Source organism: Barbus barbus, assembly GCF_936440315.1.
Source record: "Barbus barbus genome assembly, chromosome: 24".
In the NCBI taxonomy this organism is placed as follows: Eukaryota; Metazoa; Chordata; class Actinopteri; order Cypriniformes; family Cyprinidae; genus Barbus; species Barbus barbus.
The window spans coordinates 24,964,412-24,989,128 of record NC_136752.1 but is presented as its reverse complement, the minus strand read 5'-3'; the positions used below and the strand labels follow the sequence as shown (position 1 = coordinate 24,989,128).

Here is a 24,717-nt window from a genome sequence, read left to right as displayed (position 1 = left end):
TTTTTATTTTTATTTTATATATATAATTTTTTAATTAAATGTAAAAATTAAAATAGGGAAATTTACAATTTAATAAATAGGGATCACATATATGTATTTGTACTTTTAGGTTGTAATCATTTATAATTATGTAATATAACAAAACGTTTAATGTTAACATGTCAGAAAACATGGACATGGACAATTTACACATCCTTTTTTTGTCAGTAACATTAAAAAATTAATTCCTTTGTAAGAAGAGTAATTTGTGTCCATCTAAAATGATCAAAATGGTTTACAATTATGCAAACTGAAATAATGTATTAATGAAATTAATTACCAAGAGAAAAACATAGATGTAGTACCAATACCATAATAAAAATTCAAATCTCATTTTTCAAGACATGAAAATTCAAAACATTTTCTTAGTTTATATAGATACAATGTGAAAAAATACTATTTTTCAGTCAAAGTAAGGAGCTTTAAATATCTGAATGTCCTTTTTTTCCCCTGTGCCTGTGATGTCTTAATTATGTAATAATGCCATTATTAAGACAAATGATTTCTGCATAATCGTGGCTTCATCTCACACACACCTGCAGATGATTTACTGATATGCTAAAGGCTACAATCAGCATTAATCATGCTCACTAACTAATAAACAATAATTGTTAATAAAATGCAAATTCCTGGGACTAACCTGCTGAGGGGATCTTTGAGACATTATATGTTGAGCTGGTTGGCAGGCAGCTCTGCCCATTTCAGATCTCTGCTGTTCTTCAAGCGTCTCCTGATTCACAGACTGAGATAGGAAACCGGGTTCAAATTCAATCACTGGAGGTAGCTGGCAGCTCGGCTGGTTTTCCTCATGATGCTGGACAACAGAGCAGACAGTTTGAGGGGTCCCCAAATAGTCTGTCTTCTGACTCAAACCGGTGTCTACCACAGTTCGGTTTTGGGGTATTTCTGCAGACATTGCCCTCAAGTTTGACTGTAGAACTTTGGGGGAAGAGGTTTTTGTTTGATTGTTGTTATGGCATCACTATCATTTATGGCAGCAGTTAGGGACAAATAAATCAAGACTAAACTGAAACAGATCAATTAAAATTAATAATGCAACCCAGTCTGTTCAAATTAAAACCAACAAAACCACAGCTTACCTTGATCAATTCTGATTAAAGTAAGGTACACATGCGTAGACTTGTGAATCAATGCACACCGTAGCGCCAACAGCTTCAACTGCAGTAGTTATAGTAACTGTAAACAGTGGATGTTGATACCAGATTGAAACAAGGCCAAACCTTGATTGCTTTCTACTGTTTTGCTGAATGCAGGTAGAGTGGGGAAATCAAGCTTAACTGAGACTGCATGTTTTTTTTTGTTTTATTGCACTATTGAATTCTTTGGCTGTCATTCCCTTCATATTCCCTTTAGCTTGAATCTTGATTGCATTAGTTTTTCTCTTGGTTGCTTGGCTCAGTGTTCACAATTGCAAAATTAGGCTGTTCTGTTTGTGTACTGAGTTAGCGTAGGACGGCTCCTGTTTTCTCAGTTGATAATTAACTTGTTGATTTGTGACATTGACGAGACTAGACTTAAATGCTATATTAAGATGATGAAATTAAATAGACTATTGAGTTATCTGGGTCTCAAGAAACAGCAGTTTGTTTAATCAGTTGCTTTATAATTAAAGACTTTACCCGCCTGTCCCTTTTTTTCTATACATCTCATTGCTTTTCAATTCAGTTTTAGTACTTTCTTACTATGAAGTACAACCCATGATGTTGATCAAATAAAAATGTCAGCTCTGATAAATCATGTGATCAGAAACAGTGGTGGGTTCAAACAACACACTGATCGACAAACACATCTTGACCTGGTCCATGTCCTTGTTAGGACAATGATTGACTGATGAGTGACGGCCCTATGTTTGTTGTACTGAAATTTTTAAAGGATTGAAAACCTCTCAAAGTCCCTGCCTGTCAATTCTCCGACATGGAGGTTCACAAAGCAGTTCTTTTACTTTGTCTCTTCCTTTTTACAGGTAGGCCAACAGATATGTATTCATAGCGCTTAATTATAAGACTATTTCTTCTATGCTATAGCATTTATTTATCTGCATATGATTGATATGATCATGTTCCTTTCAGATTTCCACAGGTGCCACAGCCAAAGCACAGGTAAGAAGATCTGCTCATCTACAAATGTGTTCAGTTTATGTTTTAATTCAAAGAGTTCTGTTGATCATGTTTGAAATCTTTGTATTTTAGAAATATTCTGTAATACAGTTTGGTAGGGGCTCACATAGGCTCTAGTTTAAGACGTTTTGACCTTGTTTAGGTAGATATAGTAGCACAGTTCACAGAACCTGAGTCTTACGTCAACAATACACGTGTTTGTGACTTGAAACTCAGTTTATCCTTTTCCCCATCTTTTCTCATTCTGCAGATGTTTTGGAAGCATATATAAAAACAGATGGGGCCTGGATAGTGAAATTGCCCAAAAGTCAATACACTGTAAAAACAGTGGAAGATTGCGCCGTCAAGTGTAACATAGAGACTTCTTTTACATGCAGGTGCAAGTCAGACCATAACAAAACTCTCAAAACATATTCTGCGGTACTAGACTGATCTAATTTTAACAAGTGATGCTTTATTCCAATCTAAAATGATAAAATATATGCATTTGTATATATGTGCTTTGCAGGTCCTTTTTATACATTGAAAAAGATCAGGATTGTGTAACATTACCTGCCAACTCGAAAACTGATCAAATACTGCGAAGAATGAATGCTGCCCTCTATGAGAAAAAGGGTAAGAATTTATAGCCCATTCTGTTTTATTAGTTTACAGATTTGAAAGTTTAATAACAGATGATGTTATGAAGGACCCCCTAAAATCAATTTTAATAATTAGCTTTAAGTACTCTACAAATTTGAAGAAACTTGAAATACTTTTTCAAAAGTCTACCCGAGTTAATATATAATCCAGATTTATCAAAGTGTAGTTTGGTCCATGTAAGTAAACAAAGTAAAGAGGATTATCTAAAAATCTATCATCCAGTGAGGGGTTGCTTTTTTCTAAGTGCAAATGAATCAAGTACTCTCTAGGTTAAACAATGTTTCAATTTTGAGTGGCTTGATATATGCCTGATGGATGTCGTCTTAAGCAGTCTGTAGATCAGTGGTTTTCAGCTGGTGCTTCAGGACCCAGATTTTACATTTAAAATCCTGTAGTGATCCAACATACTACCAAAATTATGATTTATTGATATTGTCCAACTGCGTAAGATTAACACAACAAAAATAGGTTAATAAACAGCAGAAGTGTGATTAACGCTAGGCTATCATATGTAACATGAAACATTGGGCCAAAATACTGAGTGTGTTTCACTTTTTTTCACTCTGATGTTTACATCAATAGATACAGGAAGCAAGTCTTTAAAGTGAGGTCTTCTTTTGCCACATTTATGTACGCTTATTTGGGCACATTTCAGTATTAGCAATTAGCATCTTTTCTTGCTGTCAGAAAAGACGAGATCTGTTTTTGTGTCACAGACAACAAACATTTTAAGAACCCCTGTCCTAGCGGGCCATAAGAATATACAGTAAATACCAACAAGAAAGCTACATCATCACATCATATATCAATGTCATTAGTAAATGAAATTAGCATACTAGCTTAAAACACAATGAATGTGTTTTTAATATGTTGTAATGAATGCACGGAATTCCTTCTTACAGAGTACTTACTGGAATGCGTGAATGGCATTGGCATGGACTACAGAGGGACAAAAACCAAGACAAAATCAGGAAAAACATGTCAGCGATGGGTGGGAGCTTTCCCCCATGTGCCAAAGTATATCTCTTAATTTGACTTCTTTATTCATGATGCAATAAAAGAGAAAATAGCTATAGGAAATACAAAACTATAGTGGTCAGCTAATTAATGTAACTTTCCACAGCATAACGCCAAAGACGCATCCAAAAGCTGACTTGGAGTCAAACTTTTGCCGAAACCCAGATGGAGATCAAGGGGGTCCATGGTGCTATACCACAGATCCAGAGAAACGATGGGAGAACTGTGATATCCAAGATTGCACAGGTAAATTTAGTGAACAAACTGCTAAATAGTGGTGGGATATCATACTGATCGGCGAATCTCATGCAAAAGTTATTCTCACTATCCTGCTCACTCTGAAGAGCATTGAAAGTGAGCACTCAGAAGGAAGCAGGGTGTACTGGTGTCACTCCCACTTTCTCCTTTATCCAACTTTATCCTGTGAATATCTTTACATTTAATTTACAGTATTTAAACTGGTATCTGGTATACACTGTGCGCATTGCTTCGTAAAAAAAAAAAAAAAAATCACAACAATAATCATCTCGGGTATTAAAATGAATCATGAAGATGTGCTACCCAGGATCACGCGATCATAAACAAGAAAATGATTTGTTTGAAATGCCACTAATGACTTAGTGGATAAGCCTTTCATGAAGGGATTTAGTTGCTCACTTTAATTCAGAGCAACACTTTTAAGGGAAGTACAAGAGTGCAAGAGCACAATTTGCAATTGACCCTTGATTCTGCTCTTAAATATCTGCAGAGGAATGTATGCAGTGCAGTGGAGAAAACTACAGAGGCAAGATCTCCACCACTGCTAGTGGATTTACCTGCCAGCGCTGGGACTCTCAAAAACCCCAAAACCATGGTTACATCCCTTCAGCGTGAGACATTATCCTTTATAGCACATATGGGATGTGGTCTATTTTATACAAACTTTGACTGTGGTCTGTCTTTTGTAGCCTTCCTGATAAGTACTTGGAAGAGAACTATTGCAGGAACCCTGATGGAGAGCCCAAGCCCTGGTGTTTTACCACTAGTCCGTCTAAACGCTGGGAGTCTTGCAACATTCCTCGATGCAGTAAGCAGTGTTCTTGTCAATCTGAAACACAAGTGATTAGTTCATCATTAACTGGTCATTGTTTTCTTGTAGCAACTGAACCACCCACAATAGTACCGGAGCTTACCTGTGCAAGTGGAGAAGGCAGTTCCTACAGGGGCACCATTGCGGTGACAGTCTCAGGAAAAACTTGCCAGGAATGGTCATCCCAAAGTCCCCACAAGCATTCTAAAACTTCTGAGAACTATCCATGCAAGTAAGCGTCAACATAATGGCCTTGAGGTTTTGTTTGAGGTTTCATACCCTACATGTGTAGAACTGCCTTTGAGCAGAGTAACTAATCAAGGTGCTACGAATTACTTGAAGAAGAGACAAAGAGACAGACACTTCAAAGTCTGAATTATCCTTCAGGGTAAAACGATTAAATTTGTCTTATCCCCAAATGTAACTAAAATTTGTTTCCATCCTAGAGGCCTTGATAAGAACTACTGCAGAAACCCTGATAATGAAAGAAGTCCATGGTGTTACACCACAGATCCAGAGACCCGCTGGGAGTACTGCAGTGTACCTAGTTGTGGAGATCAGCCTAGACCTGGTTGGTGTTGAAGGAGACGTTACAAATCCATTTCTCGTTAAATGTAGCTTTTGGTGTCCTTTCTTTGTTGCTTACTTCATATGCTCGTTTAACTGGTAAAAGAGGCGTGCATAACATAAATATGTAATTTGCAGAGGAGCCAGTAATCCCTGTTGGTGAGGAATGTTATGAAGGTGATGGAAGCTCCTACCGCGGTGCCATGTCAGAGACTGTCAGTGGAAAGAAATGCCAGTTCTGGACATCCATGGAACCTCATCGACATTCCAAAACACCTCAGAATTTCCCGAAAGGGTAAGACACTATACAAAATTCCTTCATCTTCAACTGTAGCAAACTTTAGCTCCACTCATTTCTCTGGCTGCTATCATGTTTTTGCCCATCATGCAGAGATCTCAGGAGGAACCTCTGCAGAAACCCAGATGGTGATCGAGCCCCTTGGTGTTACACCACAGATCCCTCAGTTCGGTGGGAGTACTGCAACATTGAGCGGTGTGACAACAAGCCCAGCACACAGGAACCCCCTATCGATCCAACAAAACTAGTCCAAGCTACTCAGCAACCAGGTTTATCCATCTACAAGATAACAGATTATATCAAGGTCAAGTGTGCCATAGTACTGTCTAAGGGAGGGTGTGACTTGGAATGTGCTTTGATTGTTTTTGCAAGATTGTAAGGTTGGAAATGGAGCAAGTTACCGGGGTCCCACATCCATTACTATAATGGGAGTGACCTGCCAAGCATGGAGTTCTATGACCCCCCATCAGCATGCCAGTTTTACCCCTGAATCCCATCCAGACAAGGGTCTAGAGTCTAATGTAAGTCTATGCAGAATTTAAGACTTTTTTTGAGGGCAGAGACTAAAATTAACACAGTTTGTACTTGGTTACTCTGTTAGCAATGCAGAAACCCAGACAATGATGTGAATGGACCTTGGTGCTATACAACAGATCGAAATAAGAAGTGGGATTACTGTCAGATCACAGACTGCGGTAACCATTCTTAATATTCCTTTTGGAAACGTTTGACTCCAAAGGCAAAGAAAATCCTGGACACTAATTGCTGATACTGGGGCTTAAATACAAAAATCCTTGCTATGTAAAAGAGACATGACATGGATATTACTTTCTAACCAGATGGCCTCAAATGCGGACAACCAGCAGTAAAACCCAAACGGTGCTTTGGGAGGATTGTTGGGGGATGTATTTCCAAAGCACACTCGTGGCCTTGGCAGATCAGTCTTAGGACCAGGTACACAAATAAGTTACCTTTCTCTACCCCTGTACTAGGCAGAAATTATATTGTAGTTATTAACAATCATTTTCTGTCATACCAGAAGCAAAATTCATTTCTGTGGTGGAACGCTAATTGATGCCCAGTGGGTCCTAACTGCAGCTCACTGCCTAGAGAGGTAAGTGAGTACAAAAGTGCAGTGGTTCTCACTCTGCTTCTGGGAATCCACAACCCTGTACATTTTATTTGTCTGTGGACTTCTAAACTGGAGTTGACAACTATGCACTGCACTAGCATATGTGACCTTAAGGCAGCAAACAGTCATGGAATAAAAACCCATTCTTAATGGGTTTTCATGCAGTTAAATGTGATCGTATGATTATTCAGGTCTGAGAGTCCATCTGCCTACAAGATTGTGCTTGGAGTCCACACAGAGCGTGCAAATGAAGCATCAAAACAGGAGCGTGACGTTTCTAAGATTATTAAGGGACCAGCTGGAACTGATATTGCTCTTCTCAAGTTGGACAGGTTAGTCTCCTGTTGCATTGCCATTGCAAATCAAATAACACACTGTGAATCTGGTGAAGTCTGTAATATTTAAGAAGTTTATTTCCCCAACACTTAAAGATTCCCCAGTACTGACTCACTTAGAACTGACTTTTGAAACTCTAGTCTAGTCTAATATAGCAACCTAATTTGACTTATAATGACATTAAGACAGCAAACTCATGACTGTATCTGATTTTAGGCCTGCATTATTAAACGATAAGGTATTGCCTGCTTGCCTACCAGAAAAGGACTACATTGTACCAAGCAATACTGAATGTTATGTAACAGGCTGGGGTGAGACACAGGGTAGGTTACTTTAATAAGTATATACAGCTAAATGGATTATTTATCTTTACTGTTTAAATAATTTTTTAACATAAAAATTTCATAGCTTCAAGCCTTTCTATTTCCTAGGAACTGGTGGAGAAGGTTTGCTGAAAGAAACCGGCTTCCCTGTAATTGAGAACAAAATCTGCAACCGTCCATCATTTTTGAACGGCCGTGTGAAGGAGCATGAGATGTGTGCAGGAAACATAGAAGGTGGAACGGACAGTTGTCAGGTAAGGGACCTATTTAGGTTCTTCTAGATTCAGTGACTTAATTTGCTCAATTCCAAATCCTAGTGAGCTGTGTAACGTAATAAAAGTAATATTAATATGTAATTTAAAGAAATAGTTTAATTTAGCTCAAAGGAAATCATTTATGATTTTATAGGGATTTGAACAGAATCACTGTTACGGCGATTCACTGAACCAGCCGTAAGAACTCTGCAAACTCTGCAGAGGTTATTAAAAACTCTGCACTGGATATTAAAATCCAAAATATAGTGAAAACACTATTAAATAGCACAGTAACAAAATCGGCAGATTAAGACATTAACTTGTGAGCAGAAAACACAAGATACTTCTTTTTATTTCATTTATATAAACCTAAGACATAAACTAATCTAACACATGAACACAAGCATTCACACATTCACAAGTTGCAGAAAGAGAGAAAGTAAGGAAAGGATGAGTTTAAGAGAATGGAAATGTGAAATCCCAAGTTTACAGCAATATGTTCAATTGCATAGACCTGAACAAACATCAATCACTTATTTAACCCTCACTTTGAGTTTCTCAATGAGGCTAAAATTGGTATTAAATGCACCTGATTCAGTTAGAACCTGGAGGTGTTACTTTGCCTGTGTTTAGGGGTTTCCTTTGTGTTCAGTAGTCTTTGAAGTGAGGTCTTGGGCATTGGCTGAGGATGCGGAGTTGGTCTGGTCGAAGTTTGAAGCGAGTGAAGTGAAGTGACATACTGCCAATTCGTGCTCTGCATTTAACCCATCCAACGTGCACACACACAGCAGTGAACACACACACACCGTGAACACACACCCGGAGCAGTGGGCAGCCATTTATGCTGCGGCGCCCGGGGAGCAGTTGGGGGTTCGGTGCCTTGCTCAAGGGCACCTCAGTCGTGGTATTGAGGGTGGAGAGAGCGCTGGACATTCACTCCCCCCACCTACAATCCCTGCCGGCCCGAGACTCGAACCCACAACCTTTGGATTACGAGTCCGACTCTATAACCATTAGGCCCCGACTTCCCTTACGACTTCTGAGTGTAGTCAGAGCTGGGACTTTGTAGCAAACTTACATTAGAACACGAAACTCCACGGAAAGAAAAGAAACTAAAGTAAAAGAATAAAAATAAAAGGAGGCAATGAAACTAGGTGGCTTTCTTCTCATTATGGTAGCAGCTGGCACGTGGGCCAGAGCACGCTCAAAGAGCAGCACGCGGTGGCAAAAGAGAAGAAGGGTGACCAAGAGAGTAAAGCCCGATTCAGACGGTAATTGTTTCTCAGGGGGACGTAAGTGATTTTCACCATATACAGGGGGAAGTTTGTAATTTAATTGCCGTCCGTCTGTGTTTTTCTCTCACCACCCACGTGAAAATCCCTGGCCAAATTACCTACTGTTTTTTGACAAACACCAAGGTCGTGTGGTAATTTAATTGCCGTCCGAATTCACATCTCTGAGTTTACGAGAAGAAATCGATTCAACATTCAGAGTTTAACCACTTTTTGAACACTCCCGAACACCACTGTGGTCAGGCCAGCCTCCACTTCGAAAAACACGGTCATTCTAGCCGCCACGTTATTTTGTGGTGCGCGCATATACTAGGCGTTGCGGTAAGGAAAAGCGATCTCTGGCATTCATTCAGCCAGTTTCTCTGTCAATAATTGAATGAATGAATAAATTAATTAATAAATAAAAATAATAAGTTTTAAACGGTCCGATATAAATAAATAAATAGACCAATTAATATGAAAAAATTGTCTGATGAGAAATAACAAAATAAAACAAAATTTTACAACTTGCATTTAACCATTTTGTATCTGTAAATATGCATAGTTATAAAAAATTAAAACCCGTCTCCACAAAAAAAAACTCCCTGTTTCCACACCACTTTTAATTCAGATTAATAGTCCACTGCCCCAGGGTGTCACTCAACCAGTTTCAAGACGATCTGATGTTGCATTACAAAATAAGAGCCCTCCAAAAACTCATATTCTACCTGTTCTGCCTGTGATTTTGCATAGCTCTAAAAAGGAAACTCCCTGTTTCCACAGACCAGTTTCAATTCAGATTAATAGTCCACTACCCCAGGGTGTCACTCAACCAGTTTCAAGACGATCTGATGTTGCATTACAAAATAAGAGCCCTCCAAAAACTCATATTCTACCTGTTCTGCCTGTGATTTTGCATAGCTCTAAAAAGGAAACTCCCTGTTTCCACAGACCAGTTTCAATTCAGATTAATAGTCCACTACCCCAGGGTGTCACTCAACCAGTTTCAAGACGATCTGATGTTGCATTACAAATTAAGAGCCCTCCAAAACTCATATTCTACCTGTTCTGCCTGTGATTTTGCATAGCTCTAAAAAGGAAACTCCCTGTTTCCACAGACCAGTTTCAATTCAGATTAATAGTCCACTACCCCAGGGTGTCACTCAACCAGTTTCAAGACGATCTGATGTTGCATTACAAAATAAAAGCTCTCTAAAAACTCATATATGACCAGTTTTTTTCTTTAAATTCAGACAGCTCTAAAAAGGAAACTCCCTGTTTCCACAAACCAGTTTCAATTCAGATTAATAGTCCACTGCCCCAGGGTGTCACTCAACCAGTTTCAAGACGATCTGATGTTGCATTACAAAATAAGAGCCCTCCAAAAACTCATATTCTACCTGTTCTGCCTGTGATTTTGCATAGCTCTAAAAAGGAAACTCCCTGTTTCCACAGACCAGTTTCAATTCAGATTAATAGTCCACTACCCCAGGGTGTCACTCAACCAGTTTCAAGACGATCTGATGTTGCATTACAAATTAAGAGCCCTCCAAAACTCATATTCTACCTGTTCTGCCTGTGATTTTGCATAGCTCTAAAAAGGAAACTCCCTGTTTCCACAGACCAGTTTCAATTCAGATTAATAGTCCACTATCCCAGGGTGTCACTCAACCAGTTTCAAGACGATCTGATGTTGCATTACAAAATAAAAGCTCTCTAAAAACTCATATATGACCAGTTTTTTTCTTTAAATTCAGACAGCTCTAACAAGGAAACTCCGTTTCCACAGACCAGTTTCAATTCAAATTAATAGTTCACCACCCCTGGGTGAACCGTTTTAACTGATGTGTCATTTCTAAATAAAAGTCATCTAAAACGAATATGCTGTTTTGTCTATTGGTTCAGGTTGCAACAAAAATTAAACTCCCTGTTTCCACAGACCACTTTCATATCAGATGGATTGTACACGTAATCCCTCCAAAAACTCAGAAAAATGCATTTTTGTCTGACAATTCAGATTAAAAAGTAAACTCCCTGTTTCCACTCAACATGTGCCAGTATTCACTAATGTAATATATAACGAGAATGAACATTCACAGTATTGTTATCGTGGGCACTTAAAAATAGTGTGAAAATTATTTCTTACAAATTATTTATATTTTTGGATTGAATTCATTTGATAATTTTTTTTATTATGTTATCAAGTTTGATTGTGGCAGTTAGCTTTATTTGTTAATTATATTTTTTTTTTACCTAATCAAAATAACCCAACTGTAGTTTGTTTGAGATTAATTGGAATGCACAATGAAAAAACATGCTTTTTGAAATTAGTTAAAAAATGTTTATATATATATATATATATATATATATATATGTGTTTCCTTTTTAGAGGAAACTATAGGGCGTATTTTCCTCTTTTTAAACAGGAGATTTAAATAATCAAATAATAAATAGGATTATACATTATAAAATAAGCATGGAATAATAAGAATACATTTTACACAATAATAAGAATAAATTTGTAAATAAAATTCATTGACTGGCCACGTGAGCAGCGCGTTCTGTGGTTCGCAGGATTACAGCACTCACTCCTCCACTGTGAATAAATTACCGTCCGACTCCATGAGTTTTATCACTGAGGTGATATGTAAATTAATTTTTACAGACGTCCATATGAGAAACAATTACCGTCTGAATCGGGCTTAAGAGCGAGTTTGATGGTGTCCTCTGAGTTTTTAAACTCGTCCCATCTGGACGTCTTGACCAATTAGATACTGTCCTTGCTTGGGGTGTTGCTCTGTTCCTCCACCAGATCAATACATCAACAATGTTATCTGTTCAGTCAGAGGTCCGAACTTTACAGGCCCTTGCAAAATATATATTTGGACATGATTTCTATAACAAGACTATGATGCATTTGACAAAGAATTGATTGGAAGAAACATTTAAAGCATGAATGTTCAAACTCATACATACCAAACATGAATATTACCCTTTAAGGCTTAAGCTATTCTATTAAAAGTAGGGCCGGGACTTTAACGCGTTAATTTAGATTAATTAATTACACAAAAATAACGCATTAAATTTTTTTAACGCATTTTAATCGCACTTATTTTTGCACCGCGGAACTTTTCTCACTGGATGAGTTTCGGCGGACCGATTATACTGGAGCACCAACTAGCGTTCAGAATTCCAAGAACGCAAAGAACGGACTTGCGTTCTCGTGGAGACCGGTCTTGCCAAGCTTCCTTGGAAGAACGAACTCGGAAGGACGCGAGAACACAGAACGCACACTTATGAGAATTGAGATGTACTGCATTCCTGCTTAACTGACCGCATAGTCTCAGCATAAGAAACGGCCAATGAACAATCAATATTACAAAATGTCATAACTTATTAAAACATTTCATACTATTATAGAGATATTACTTTCATATAATTGTATTGTTTTATTTTACAGCGTTATATGTTTTACTGTTAAGATTCATTTTAATATGCCAATAAAAATGCAGACTTTCTCGGGTCTTATAACTTTATTAAAATTAACCAAAACAAAACGATAAATGTTTACTTTCAACTTGAAGAGCCGTTAAGTATTTGTGAGAGCGACTTTAAAGCTGACAGGCTTCCGTACACCGGCCACCCACAGCGTTTTCTGGGATTTCTAACGGCTCGATTCTCTCAAGTCTGCACTCGATGCATCCTCAGTTTCAAGAACATATCCGGGCACTTTCATGCATCCTCTGTACTTGCGTTCTTGAGAATTGGAACTGAACTTCGACGGTTAATGATGACGTAGAACGAGAACACAAGGACGCAAGATCGCTGAAGAACGCATATTGAGAAACAGCCAAAAACAAACCACAGTGAACATGGACAAAGAAGCTGATGAGACCGCTTTGGTTGGCCCTGTGGATGGGAAATTTAAAAATCCATATAAAAAAACTTACTTCTCACTGTTCTCAGGTCAAATATTTATATGCGATTAAAATGCGATTAATTTCGATTAATTAATTACAAAGCCTCTAATTAATTAGATTAATTTTTTTAATCGAGTTCCGGCCCTAATTAAAAGCAAGACATACACAATGAGTGATTAAAACAAGGATAGTCAAATGTGTGGGTTACAAACATAATATGGGGTTCTGCATAGAAATGTCCTTTTAGGATGATTTTATGTGCATATGAAAAAGAAACTCTTTGTATAGTTCTATGGAGAACGAAGGCATGTTCTTTAGACAAAATAATTTTGGTTTGGACTGTCTTCTATGTGTGGAGACCTGCCCAAGAGAGTCTGTAGCTCGTGATTTTCTATCACAAGTTTACATGTGACAGCCATCTCTTTGACCATCAGTCTTGATTACTTGCCCCAAATTTGACAGTCTCTTTCCTGAATTGGAATTATCAATAAGTGTTCTTTTGTCTCAATGTTGCAAGCTGTTTTGTGAAAGAGGCTTGCTGGTTAGGCTTGCTTCAGCTAGTTGGGAGCCAGGAATCCGATTTATGACGTTGTCCTGTTACAGCTTTGAGGCCCCTCTTTCTGGAATCTCAGCTTCTCAGGTTTCAATGTTCTGATGCATCTTAAATTTTTCTGATTCAGTCTCTGATATTTTACAGCTGCCTACCTAAACAGGATTTTTAGGGATAAACATGAACACAAATATAAGCAGCTTTATAAAGGGCCTCACTTGGCCAAATTACAAAGAGGAATTGCATAAATTTGTCACTGATAAAGCAATCTCAGAATGCATTTCAACAAACTATGGTTTATTCGGTACTAGTCAGTAGTTCCATTCGATACAAAACACAGTTTAACCAAATGTTTGCATATGCTATGAATTTTGTGCACTTGTTAGTGTAGAATCATTAGCTTAGCAGCATACTAATATCCGACGTTGGGGATTTCAGATTAAATTTTTCAAATAACTAATAAAGTAACCGATTACTTTTTAATTAAAAAGAAAATATCTGAGTTACTTCTTCAAATAAGTAATGCCAATTACTTTGTTTTCCTATGTATTGACTGACAGCTCTCCTGTCCTGGGTTGAGAGAAATCAGGAGTAAGTGCAGAGCTTTTGTGTGCGCTGTGTGAACATGAAGCTTACTGTAGTTCTAGACTAAATGTCAATATGCATTTACTCATCTCACTTGCACAACAACAGATTCAGTATTCCTCAAAAATGAATGAAAACAATGAAATGCAAACTCAGAATATGACACAAACCTGCAATAATTAAATGTTAAATAACACAAATATTTTTTTAACTAATGTCTTTCCTGCTGGCCTTCAATGATCAGCAAAAATTACTTTAGATAAACATTTGTTACATTTTTTTTCTTCATGTTTCTGAAGAGAGAAAAATGAGGCCAAGCCAGATTTAAAAAAAAGTAATGCAAAAGTACCGTAACACATTACTTTACATAAAAAGTAACTAAGTAATGTAACATAATACTGAAATGCAGTGGTTCCCAACCCTGGTCCTTGAGGCACCCCAACACTGCACGTTTTGCATGTCTCCTTAATCAAACACACTTGATTCAGGTCATTAGTAGAGACTCCAAGACCCAAAATTGGTGTGTCAGAGAAAAGAGGTGTACTGCAGTAAGGTAACCTTGGCTTGAGTGTCATGCAAGGTGCCAATAAATAAAATGTTTTATTATTATTATCATTAAAATGTGCAGTGTCAGGGTGCCTCCAGGACCAGGGTTGGGAACCACTGCTGTAATGCATTACTTTCCCCAACACTGCTAATATCTGACTATTGAAATATTAGGGTTTTGAGTCTCAAGTACGTCATGTGAGGAGTGCTATTTGTGTGGGATGCTTGAGGTTTGGAAAAAAAATATTACACTACAATCATTTACCCAACCTGTATAATTTTTCACAAATGAGATTTAAGATCTATGGCAAAGTGACCGATTTTAAGTGAATAACAACCTAAATTGTGATCTGTTCCTCACACTCATTTAGGGGGACAGCGGTGGGCCTCTCGTCTGCTACTCACAGAACACCTTCGTCCTTCAGGGAGTGACGTCATGGGGTCTTGGCTGTGCTATTGCCATGAAACCTGGAGTGTACACCCGCGTCTCCAAGTTTGTCAACTGGATAGAACGCAGCATGAAAGAAAACTGAGAATGGATTAGTCGAAACATAACCAAATGATGTGTGGAATTTAAGTGTATAACTAAGAATGAAATTATGAATATGTTATTGATTCATAAGCTGTTTCGAGGTTAAGTAACACACCCTGTTCAGAAGTTCAGCCCACTGTTAGTCTGTACAGTTATATGCACAATCTGGAAGTGTTTCCGATTTGAGCCAATTCCAAGTGATCATGTTTTATTACAGAACTCTTCAAAGACCTTAAAATGTAATCAGATCTAATATAAAAATGTTTTCCTACATTAAAGGGGCGGTAAACATCTTTACAGAAAGTCTCTTTATTTGTGCTCCAGTTTTGCTGTTACAGTGACAATGCAATGTTCAAACCCTAATAAGTGACAGAACAAATAAGTACAATAACATTTACTATTAGCATGAATAATTTAAGCCAACATTTTAAAACATACATACTGTAGATACTTTACTGAGTTATTTTACTTTCTTTTTTAAATAAACATTTTTGTCCAAAAATGTATTTTAAAAATGTAAAATTAGAACACAATAACTATCTAAAAGAAAAAATACAGTAACTACTGTACAGTCAATGACAACTCCACAGTCTGAGAACAATAATTACAGCTCGGAACAATTAATGGTCCTTTGAATTTTTTTTTGGCTTGATTACTAAATCAAATTCAGATTTTTATGGCTGAAAATATCTAAATTGTTCATTAACTTTTATTGGAATGACAAAAACTGATTTCAGTCTGTATATGTTGATTAAATCCTCAAAAGAGAAGGGATAAGTAGCATCACGTCATAATAAAGTTAAGGAGGTCAATCAGACGGCTGTAACTTCTTTGTTCGATGTCACATCAGAGGGCAGCAAATTCTCTAGCTGTTGACTCTTCAGTTGATTTTCTTTGTTTCTGCATGTACAGTTCACATTTGTGAAGAAGGGTTTAAGGTGACAAAGGTTACCATGGTGTACATGTGCACGGAGTCAAACCTCACCTGTTTGGACATTCGATGTCATCAATGGTTTCTGGAAGAGGCACACCTTTGGTTTCAGGTAACAGCAGAACCAGTCCACCGGCCACGAACGCAAGAGCACCTGTGAGAGACAACGTTCACTTCAACAGACTCACACTGCAACTAGAACACACTCAACAACGTCACTATATCACGGCCAAGGGTGACATGTGTTTGGTTATTTTTGAGGGGCACCAGTGGAAGTCAAGCTAGGACATGACCAAAGGAAAACCTTTTTAATAGTAGTTTCTGTGTAGTGTGCAGAGGGGAGCAGGTTTCAATTCTGCAAAATTATATATTTTGTAATAAAGCAAAACTGCAACTGAATTTGACTGGTATCAATGTAGAAATATTGATCCAATGGGTTAAGGTTTGTCTGAATAGCATTACCATGCTAGCCCCTGGTGGTAGATGTAAGCTGTAACTACACCATTTAGGAAGCAAAAAACATATTTAAAGAATTTAATAGTGTATATTTAATATAGCATATATCTAGTATTAATAAATCTACACATTAATACATATTTCACTTTGCTAGTGGCCAAATCACAGATTTAATTATATATCTAATAAATTATATATACTTTTAATAATATAATTTCGTAATAATAGCCTTATTATTATTTAATAATAGCCAATAATTTTGTAACAATACCATAGGCTATAAATAATTACAAATACTTGCTGTTAAAAATATAAAGAAATTTTAGTATGCTTTCCAAATATATATATATATATGCGTGCGTGTGTGTGTATAAAACTTTGAATTTTGCCACTGCACATTTGATAAAAATCTCACATATCTATCTAATCCATTCATCCATCCATCCATATATATATATATATATATATATATATATATATATATATATATATAAAATAGGCCTATATATAGTTTCAGTGAAGTGTTTGGGACGGTCATTTTCCTGCATCTCAAGGTTGAATATTTATGTTTGTTGGTCTACCTAACACAAAAAACTCTGTTCGACTGTATGCAAAATAAAGATCTATTTTTTTGTACCGAAAATAATGAGAGGTAGCTCTAGCCAGATGACAGCAAGCCTGTAGAGCAGGAACGGTGCTATAATCCCACCAATGTCACACAGCGTGGAACAGACCGAAACACCCAGATTTCTGAGCCAAACAACATCAGATACATAACCAAAAACATTCATTTACAAACAGTACAAAAGTCTACAAATCATCTGTTCAGTCTAGAAGTCTAGATGTTATCCGTGATGAATAACGAAAAAAAAGAAAAAAAAACATGGTCACGTTGCATTATATCTTACCTGATAACGGTGGGATATAGTTCAGTATTCACAAACACTACCATTTCAAAAGCCATAGTGATGCCCAGCCGTCCAACACAAGCAACAGCACTTTTTAACCAGAACAAATCTGTGGAGGATACAAAATTTAAAGTAAATATATATATACATATAATCACCTGTTTTCAGTCAAATTATATCTCCAAATAATAACCCACTGTCGGGGATGAACGCTGTGATTAAGCAGGCCGCTCCTGCCACGAAATTTGCAGTTGCAAAAGGAAGCCTTCGGCCGATGCGCTCAATGGTGAGGAGGATGAGGAAAGCTGCTGGCAATTCCACGATTCCAGATATGAGGAAGTCCACATACACGTTTCCTCCGAGGATTCCCAGCCTCATAATGAGACCCTGGTAAACCACAGCACTGGTGAACCTGGTGACACAATGGACAGGTTACAGATGGATGTTAGCCTCACTGCACTTAACATGGCGCTTTGGCTCTGACGTACCAGTTGAAGCTCAGGATGAATGTGAATTTTCTTAGTTTGGAAGTCTTGAACAGGTCCATGAAAGATGCAGTCGAGGTGGAGTCTGTGTTTTCATCAGTCAGTGTCTGATGGATGAAACTGGACGTTTAAGAGACATTTGGGCATTGATGTTATTTTATGCTCATTGTCATTGTGTAAACTCTGTACCTCAATAATCTTGGACAGTGTCTTTTTGTTCTCTTTTGCTATTGCTTTTGTGATCTCCAGTGCTTCTTTTCTCTTGTTTTGACTGAGGAGCCATCTTGGTGATTCGGGGATAAACCTGGAATTCAGAAAGTATTTAATAATGCAACTAGGCTACATTTATCCAACATATCACGAAAGGACACACTGTTCCAATACAAATTTGCACACAAACATGCAAGTAACTCTGAAAAACAATCTTATATCCGTATCATGCACCATAAACAGGCTCTTACCAATAGAATGTCAGGAAGCAGATGTAAGGAATGGTGAAGACCACCTGTAGCCAGCGCCAGTTTGGTATGAAGTAAGCTAAGAGAGGAAGAATGAGAAGGCCCAAGCTGAAGACCATCTGATAGGTCACTCCCACCATTCTCCTGTGTTCCACTCCAACCAGCTCTGTGACTGCAGCCAGAAAACAAGACATAATGGAACCATGAGGATCTGAAATATCAAGGATCCTGGTAAACGTTTAATGCATCCTGAAAATGTTTTGTTACCCAGCACGTATCCAACCATCCAGCCGCCCTTCACTCCAAAGCCAAAGAGAACTCTGAACACCAGCAGGGCGATGTAATTGGGCGACGTGGCCACCAGAATCCCTGTTACTCCGATGACTAAGTTGGTCAATAGGAAACTTTTCATTCTGCCGTATCTGAAAGAAAAAATAAGAACAAATGTGAATCAGTTAGATCGCTACTGAAACATTCCTTATGTGCATGCCAATAAAAACCATTACTTGGCTTTCATTTTGTAGGCTGACTGATAGAATGTACACTGTTCAAAAGTTTAATGTCGGTAAGATTTTTCAATGTTTTTGAAAGAAGTCTCTTCTGCTCACCATTTAATTAATCAAAAACAGAAAAAAAACTAATATTGTGGAATGTTATTACAATTTATAATAACTTTTCTATTTGAAAATATTTTAAAATGCAATTAATTTTCAGCATCATGTATAAATCTTAATTGCATTGAATAAAAAAAAAATTATTTAGATAATGTGCATAGTAATGGAGATCGACGAAAGAAGTTATTTTCCTGTAAAAAATACTACAAATCCCTGAAACAAGATACACTGCCCTCCAAAAGTTTGGAAACACCCCAACCTTCCTAAACCTTCCAACAAGACAATGACCCCAAGCACACTTCCAAGCTGTGCAAATCCTATTTGGAGAGGAAACAGTCAGCTGGCATCATGTTTGTCATGGAATGGCCTCCCCAATCACCCGACCTCAACCCAATTGAGCTACGATGGGAGGAACTGGACCGTGATGTCCGTAAGAAGTGTCCAACCAGTGTGAATCATTTTTGGGCAATCCTTCAGGAGGCCTGGAGTAATATACAGTATCACATCAATGTCTGAATAAACTGACAGCTCGGATGCCCAGATTATGCAGAGCTGTAATAGCTGCTAATGGTGGATATTTTGATGAATCGAAAATTTTTAGTTTTTTCTATGTATAAACTGTTTACGTAATAAAATATGTTTTTGTAGTTTGTGTTGTCCCTTATTAGTGCAAAATTATCACAAATTAAAAATGATTCATGCCAATATTGTCCAAAAACCCCACTTTTCTAGGGCGTTTCCAAACTTTTGAAGGGCAGTGTATATTTTCTTGAGAAGCAACACTGCATATTAAGACTTGTTTTCAGAGAATATCTTCAATATGAGGGCATTTTGTCTTACTGCACACATTTTTGCCATATTTTTAATAAACAAGCTAAAAACAGCTGTTGCTTAATCTCGTAAGGATTTTTTTTCAAAAGTAAATTCAAAATTCAAAATGCATCCATGTAACTTTGAAAAATTATTTTGAAGAAAAGAAAAGAAAAGGAGGATCGGGAAACCCCGTAGTAAGTGTCAGTCATACTTGTCTGCCAGGTATCCAATTGCAATGCTGCCCACTAAGAAACCAATACTGAGCGTGGCCTGGAACATGTCAACATACCAGGCGTCTGCACACACTAGATCAAACTGCAACACACAGGTCTCACGTCAGACATTGCGTTCTCTCATTGCACTTCACACATTACCAAAAGAAAGAGCTTGTTTTGTTATCCCACCACTCACCTCGGTGACAAATGACTGCCTCCCTTCATAGTTGTACTCCCAGCCATCTGTACAGCCCGTCATTGGTAGAGTAGAAAGCTGGGCCTGGGTGAGCTCACTTTCTGGATTGTCGCAGGTTAGACCGGTGGCGTTCCAGTCCACGTCCAGTTTCTGACACTGACTATACGTCACCCCTGTGGAGCTGTTCATCAAGGGTACAGTCACCCTGCGTGCGTCTTGAAGACTCCAGCCACATCTTTCCCGGATCTCACTGACGCCCGGGTCACGGCACCAATGTTCGGGGGTGAAGCCCTGGAATACAATCCCCACATATACAAAAGAAAACGGTATAGAGACCAAGCAGAATATAGAAAAAATTCGCATCTGGCACCGACCGAACTTGCCGGCCTCCTCTAAGATATCGTCAAAAGTGGTCATGGTCACTGTACTGTTGGTGGTGGAGGCCCTGAAGACATCCACAGCTGTAAAAAGAGGTCTGTTAAGTTGAGGCACAGTATTTACCCACAGCTGGCTGAGCAAAAGTCCAGAGGAGGTTGAAATTTGATATATTCGTGCTTCGATTGACCAATTACATGCTGGGATGGGACACAGGGGACAACAAGTTACATTTTAACCCCAGTGACAGCTGAAGCCTGTTACATAATTTGTCACTGTATAATTTTTGTTCATCAAGCATCGTATGAAAACGGTTCAGTAAGTGGTTTAGTAGGAAGACTAAAGACTAAAGCATGACTTTCTTAACTAAACCCTGAAAGTCTCTGGCTAGACTTCGGACTTCGGTTCACACAGTTCGGTTTAAACTTTAATGACAAAAGCAGATAATAACTTAAAAAAATTAAAGTGAAAGCTGAAAATAAAAATTATTTAAATAAAGCTGAAATAAAATATATTAGATAAAAAAACTTGTGAATATGAAAAATTTCCTTGACAACTGAAATAATTTGAAGCTCAAATTTACTACAAATAAAAAATTACTAAATATTAACAATATTAAATTGAAGCACTAAAATTACTAACTAAATAAAATGAACTAGAACTAAATATTAGATGAAAAATAAACTGAAAAACAAACATATTTCAGATGCCAAGGAATGATTCTAATATTTAATTTCTTAAAATTATCTTCAGAGAAAAATCTACTATAAAAAAATTAAAGCTGAAACTTAATATTAGATGAAATATTGGATGAAAACAAACTTATTTGAATTAGATTTCAAGGCAACATTTCTAATGTTCATTTAGTTTCTAACTGGAAATAAATTACAACTACAACTAAACTAAAGCTGAAACTGAAATAAAAATCAATTAAATGTAAATTGTAACAAAAAACTAATAAAAATACCAAAACCACATAGGAATTTATTTTAAATCATAAAAATATGAACAAAAATATTAACGAAAACACTGGTTTGATTCAATTGTTTCGAGTGTGCCCTCAGTCCAGTTAAAGTAGCAAGATGAACCACAATAACTCCTATAAAGAATGCATGACGAGGAGATGACGGTTTTATTGAAATAATGCCATAATATCTCAGCATACATTTAAATCCCAAAACAAGATGCTGTAGAACATGACAAATACAGTCTGAGAAGAGCTAAAGCCTCTATCAGGATAAAAAAAAAGACTATCTCAGGACCTTGAAGTATTTCAGAGTTTTGTACCGTACAATTTCCCATACAACAGGCACAGACATGTTTTGTAAGGAGAGGGGAGCACATGATGACCAACAGCTGCTGAGTGCACCGTCCACCTTCTGCCCAAAAGGACGGGGAGAAAAAAAAAACTGGCTACCAAAGTGCAAAGTACTACAAGAGATACCCAGGCATGCTTTAATGTATCTTGAAGTACTGTTTCAGGAGCAGTGAGTTATGACAGATATATAGAACTGGTGTGATTTTATTTGGCAATCATATATGCGAGGAATACACTGATGAATGGTAATACAAGCCTATGAGACAAACTATTAGAGCAAAGAGCATTGAGCTGGAGTGATAAACACTGTACACATGCTGCCAAACAGGACCAGTGTCCCGTTGTACCTTCACTGCCATGTGAGAAGAACATTTTGGTAAATCATTTCTGTAGAGATGACAGCAAACCTGCAACACAACTTGTGTAACTATATGCATCTTTCGTAAAGTCAGCAGAACAACGGGAGCTGAAACCGATTCAGCAAATAAAACGCATCATTTTTGCAGGTGTTCAAAGCGTTGTATTCGGTTAATGGGACCGGCGACAAAACTGTTTGTGCTAACAGGAAAAGTGCTTTGCAAAAGGCTTTCTGTCGCCTGCTGTACTTGTGGTTTCTTTAATTTTTCATCTTCCAATGTCTACGGTGCAGAACAAAGAAAAATAAAAGAAAAATGATTAAATAGGTAACACTTTACAGTAAAGTTCAATTTGTTAATGAGTGCTTTAGATGTCACCAGCTAACCATGAACAATACTTTTACAGAATTTATTAATCTAGGTTAATGTTATTTCCATGTATTTTAATACAGGTGCAAAATTTCAAGATGTATAAATAAACATTCATGTATTGTGCATAAACATAAAATAACAATAGAATATTCATAAAATTAACAGATTAATAAATTTTGCAAAAAAAAAAAAAAAAAAGTTTACTGTTATTTCATATATGGAACCAAGGTGAAATGGTGATTAGAGAAAACAAATTCTGAGGTTTTCAAAAAACAAAAAAAAAACAAAACGCAAAATGATAAAAATAACTGAAATATAATTTTTCCTCCCAACTCATTTTATTTCCATCACAAAAGTTTTGGGAGCGAATTGCAAAGTTTTAAACGCACGAGTGAAAGTGAGACACAAATGTTTTGTGAGCAAATGCTATAGTTTTGCAAACAAACAAAGTTTATATGGGAAACAAAAACATTTTGTGAGTGAACAAAATTTCTCAAGAGAACAGAAAATTTCTGATCAATCGCAACAGCTTCGTGAGCAAACATAAGAGTTGACCAGGGAAAATCGCAAAAGTTTTATGAATGAACAGTTTCTCAGGAAAACGAAGTTTAACGATCAAACGCAATAGTTTACCGAGCAAAGTTTTACAATTAACTGCAAAAGCTGAAATACAATTTCCCTACCATCTCTTTTTTTTACCATCAAGTCCCATTAATGAATTGAATCTTATTGTAAAGTGTTACTAAACATTAATGCAAATAAACACCACAAAGATGCAATAATATTTCTTCTGACTTCGATGAGAAATTATGATCCTAAAGGAAGCCTGCAGCAGTCATACATGCAATGTCATTCCTTCATGGCACTCGGTGTTCTATCAGGGCAATTAAAACATGCTTTTTATCAGAACAAGGAGAAAAGCATTGCACAAAACACCCAACAGATGGATGTTATGGTTTAGATGAACACTGCTAAAGGTAAACGTCAACGCAGAACGCAAATGTGAAGCATGATATTCAAAGGGTTGTGATTTAAATATGAACTTGGCAAAGCGGATCAATCTCCTCTCGGTGCTACATGGCTCAAGATATGTGAAATACTGCTTCAGATTGTAGTTTAGAAAAGATCTTTGACTGTATCTGCCACAATCATCCATAATTACTTCACAGAACAGTGTATTTTTACAGTGAGCTGGTGAATTAACAAAAAACAGTACCCAAAAATCTTTAAATAACAAGAAAAAAAATTAATATAGTCCATTTCTGTAAGTTTGTGGGAGACCAAATTCACATACGACGCTGTACACAATTCATCTTAATCAATGGAAAACCGAACACACAACTAATAAACGATCAAATGACAAAAAAAAAATTTTTCAGCATTGAGTCTAATTAGAGGACGAATCGACCAACTTGCTTTTGAAAGCTGTCTTGTAAACAGCTCACTGAGAGATTTCCCTTTATAAAACCCAAAATGGAGCAACTAAACATTTGGAGCGTGGTGGCAGAGACATTCAAAAGTTCAGTTTGGGCCGCCTGGCGCTCTCAGACTTTCAGTAGGTCCTCGTCGCTGTCATCAGGGTCTGGCTGAGGTTTCCTCTGATTTCTGTTGCTGTATCGGGTCTTATTTCTGCTCCGTGTGTCCACCAGGAGCCCCACCAGATCCTCATCGCTCTCTGCTTTCAGAAAAGCTGATTGCAGCCTTGAGGAAGTGGATGATGAAGGGGCGATTAGGACCCCTGGGACTGTGAGCACCTCGTCCTCGCTGTCCTGCTCGTCCAGGGAAAAGGAGCGCAGGGCGTCAGCGCTGACCGGTTTGGTGGTGATGTGACCATTCTCTTGAGGCTCCCGCGTGGGCGTCCCAGTCTCTTCCATCAACCATTCCATCTCATCTTCACATCCGTCCTCATCTGCGTTCACCTATCAAGAGAGACAAACAGAAAGACAAAAAAAAAAAAAAAAAAAAAAAAAGTTATGTTCATACTCATTTTTACTTATTGTA

General features: G+C 37.4%; 3 protein-coding genes across 3 annotated transcripts in view; 1 reads left to right on the top strand and 2 right to left on the bottom strand.

The window, feature by feature from the left end:
• The first annotated feature begins 1,891 nt into the window (after positions 1–1,891).
• Positions 1,892–15,512, top strand: LOC306844211 (plasminogen-like). The gene is made up of 20 exons (XM_079376180.1): positions 1,892–2,023; positions 2,130–2,159; positions 2,428–2,554; positions 2,686–2,792; positions 3,722–3,836; positions 3,943–4,082; positions 4,585–4,705; positions 4,784–4,902; positions 4,975–5,137; positions 5,352–5,476; positions 5,611–5,767; positions 5,864–6,039; positions 6,143–6,291; positions 6,372–6,465; positions 6,610–6,724; positions 6,810–6,884; positions 7,094–7,234; positions 7,455–7,561; positions 7,670–7,815; positions 15,059–15,512. Exons 1-20 carry the CDS (start codon positions 1,975–1,977, stop codon positions 15,218–15,220), a joined length of 2,418 nt encoding a protein of 805 aa, XP_079232306.1. The 5' UTR covers positions 1,892–1,974; the 3' UTR covers positions 15,221–15,512.
• An 81-nt stretch (positions 15,513–15,593) lies between these two features.
• On the bottom strand, positions 15,594–20,751 carry LOC306843751 (solute carrier family 22 member 2-like). The gene is made up of 11 exons (XM_079375403.1): positions 20,296–20,751; positions 20,096–20,199; positions 18,725–18,879; positions 18,461–18,629; positions 18,189–18,303; positions 18,003–18,106; positions 17,712–17,926; positions 17,515–17,623; positions 17,244–17,356; positions 16,205–16,304; positions 15,594–16,119 (listed from the first exon to the last, which is right to left on the bottom strand). Exons 1-11 carry the CDS (start codon positions 20,710–20,712, stop codon positions 16,032–16,034), a joined length of 1,689 nt encoding a protein of 562 aa, XP_079231529.1. The 5' UTR covers positions 20,713–20,751; the 3' UTR covers positions 15,594–16,031.
• Positions 20,752–21,635: 884 nt separating this feature from the next.
• Positions 21,636–24,717, bottom strand: part of LOC306843724 (cation-independent mannose-6-phosphate receptor-like) — a 35,267-nt gene continuing 32,185 nt past the window's right edge. Inside the window, exon 47 of the mRNA XM_079375365.1 lies at positions 21,636–24,635. Coding sequence (XP_079231491.1) covers positions 24,261–24,635 — 375 coding nt within the window. The 3' untranslated portion in view covers positions 21,636–24,260. The remainder of the gene's footprint in view (positions 24,636–24,717) is intronic.

Coding starts and splice junctions, on each gene's coding strand:
- LOC306843751 (XM_079375403.1), bottom strand. CDS start 20,712: ATGACCACTTTTGACGATATCTTAGAGGAGGCCGGCAAGTTCGGTCGG. Junction 20,200..20,295: donor GGCAGTCATTTGTCACCGAG/GTGAGTGGTGGG, acceptor TGTGTGTTGCAG/TTTGATCTAGTGTGTGCAGA. Junction 16,120..16,204: donor GACATCGAATGTCCAAACAG/GTGAGGTTTGAC, acceptor CTGTACATGCAG/AAACAAAGAAAATCAACTGA.
- LOC306844211 (XM_079376180.1), top strand. CDS start 1,975: ATGGAGGTTCACAAAGCAGTTCTTTTACTTTGTCTCTTCCTTTTTACA. Junction 5,138..5,351: donor TCTGAGAACTATCCATGCAA/GTAAGCGTCAAC, acceptor TTTCCATCCTAG/AGGCCTTGATAAGAACTACT. Junction 7,816..15,058: donor GTGGAACGGACAGTTGTCAG/GTAAGGGACCTA, acceptor ACACTCATTTAG/GGGGACAGCGGTGGGCCTCT.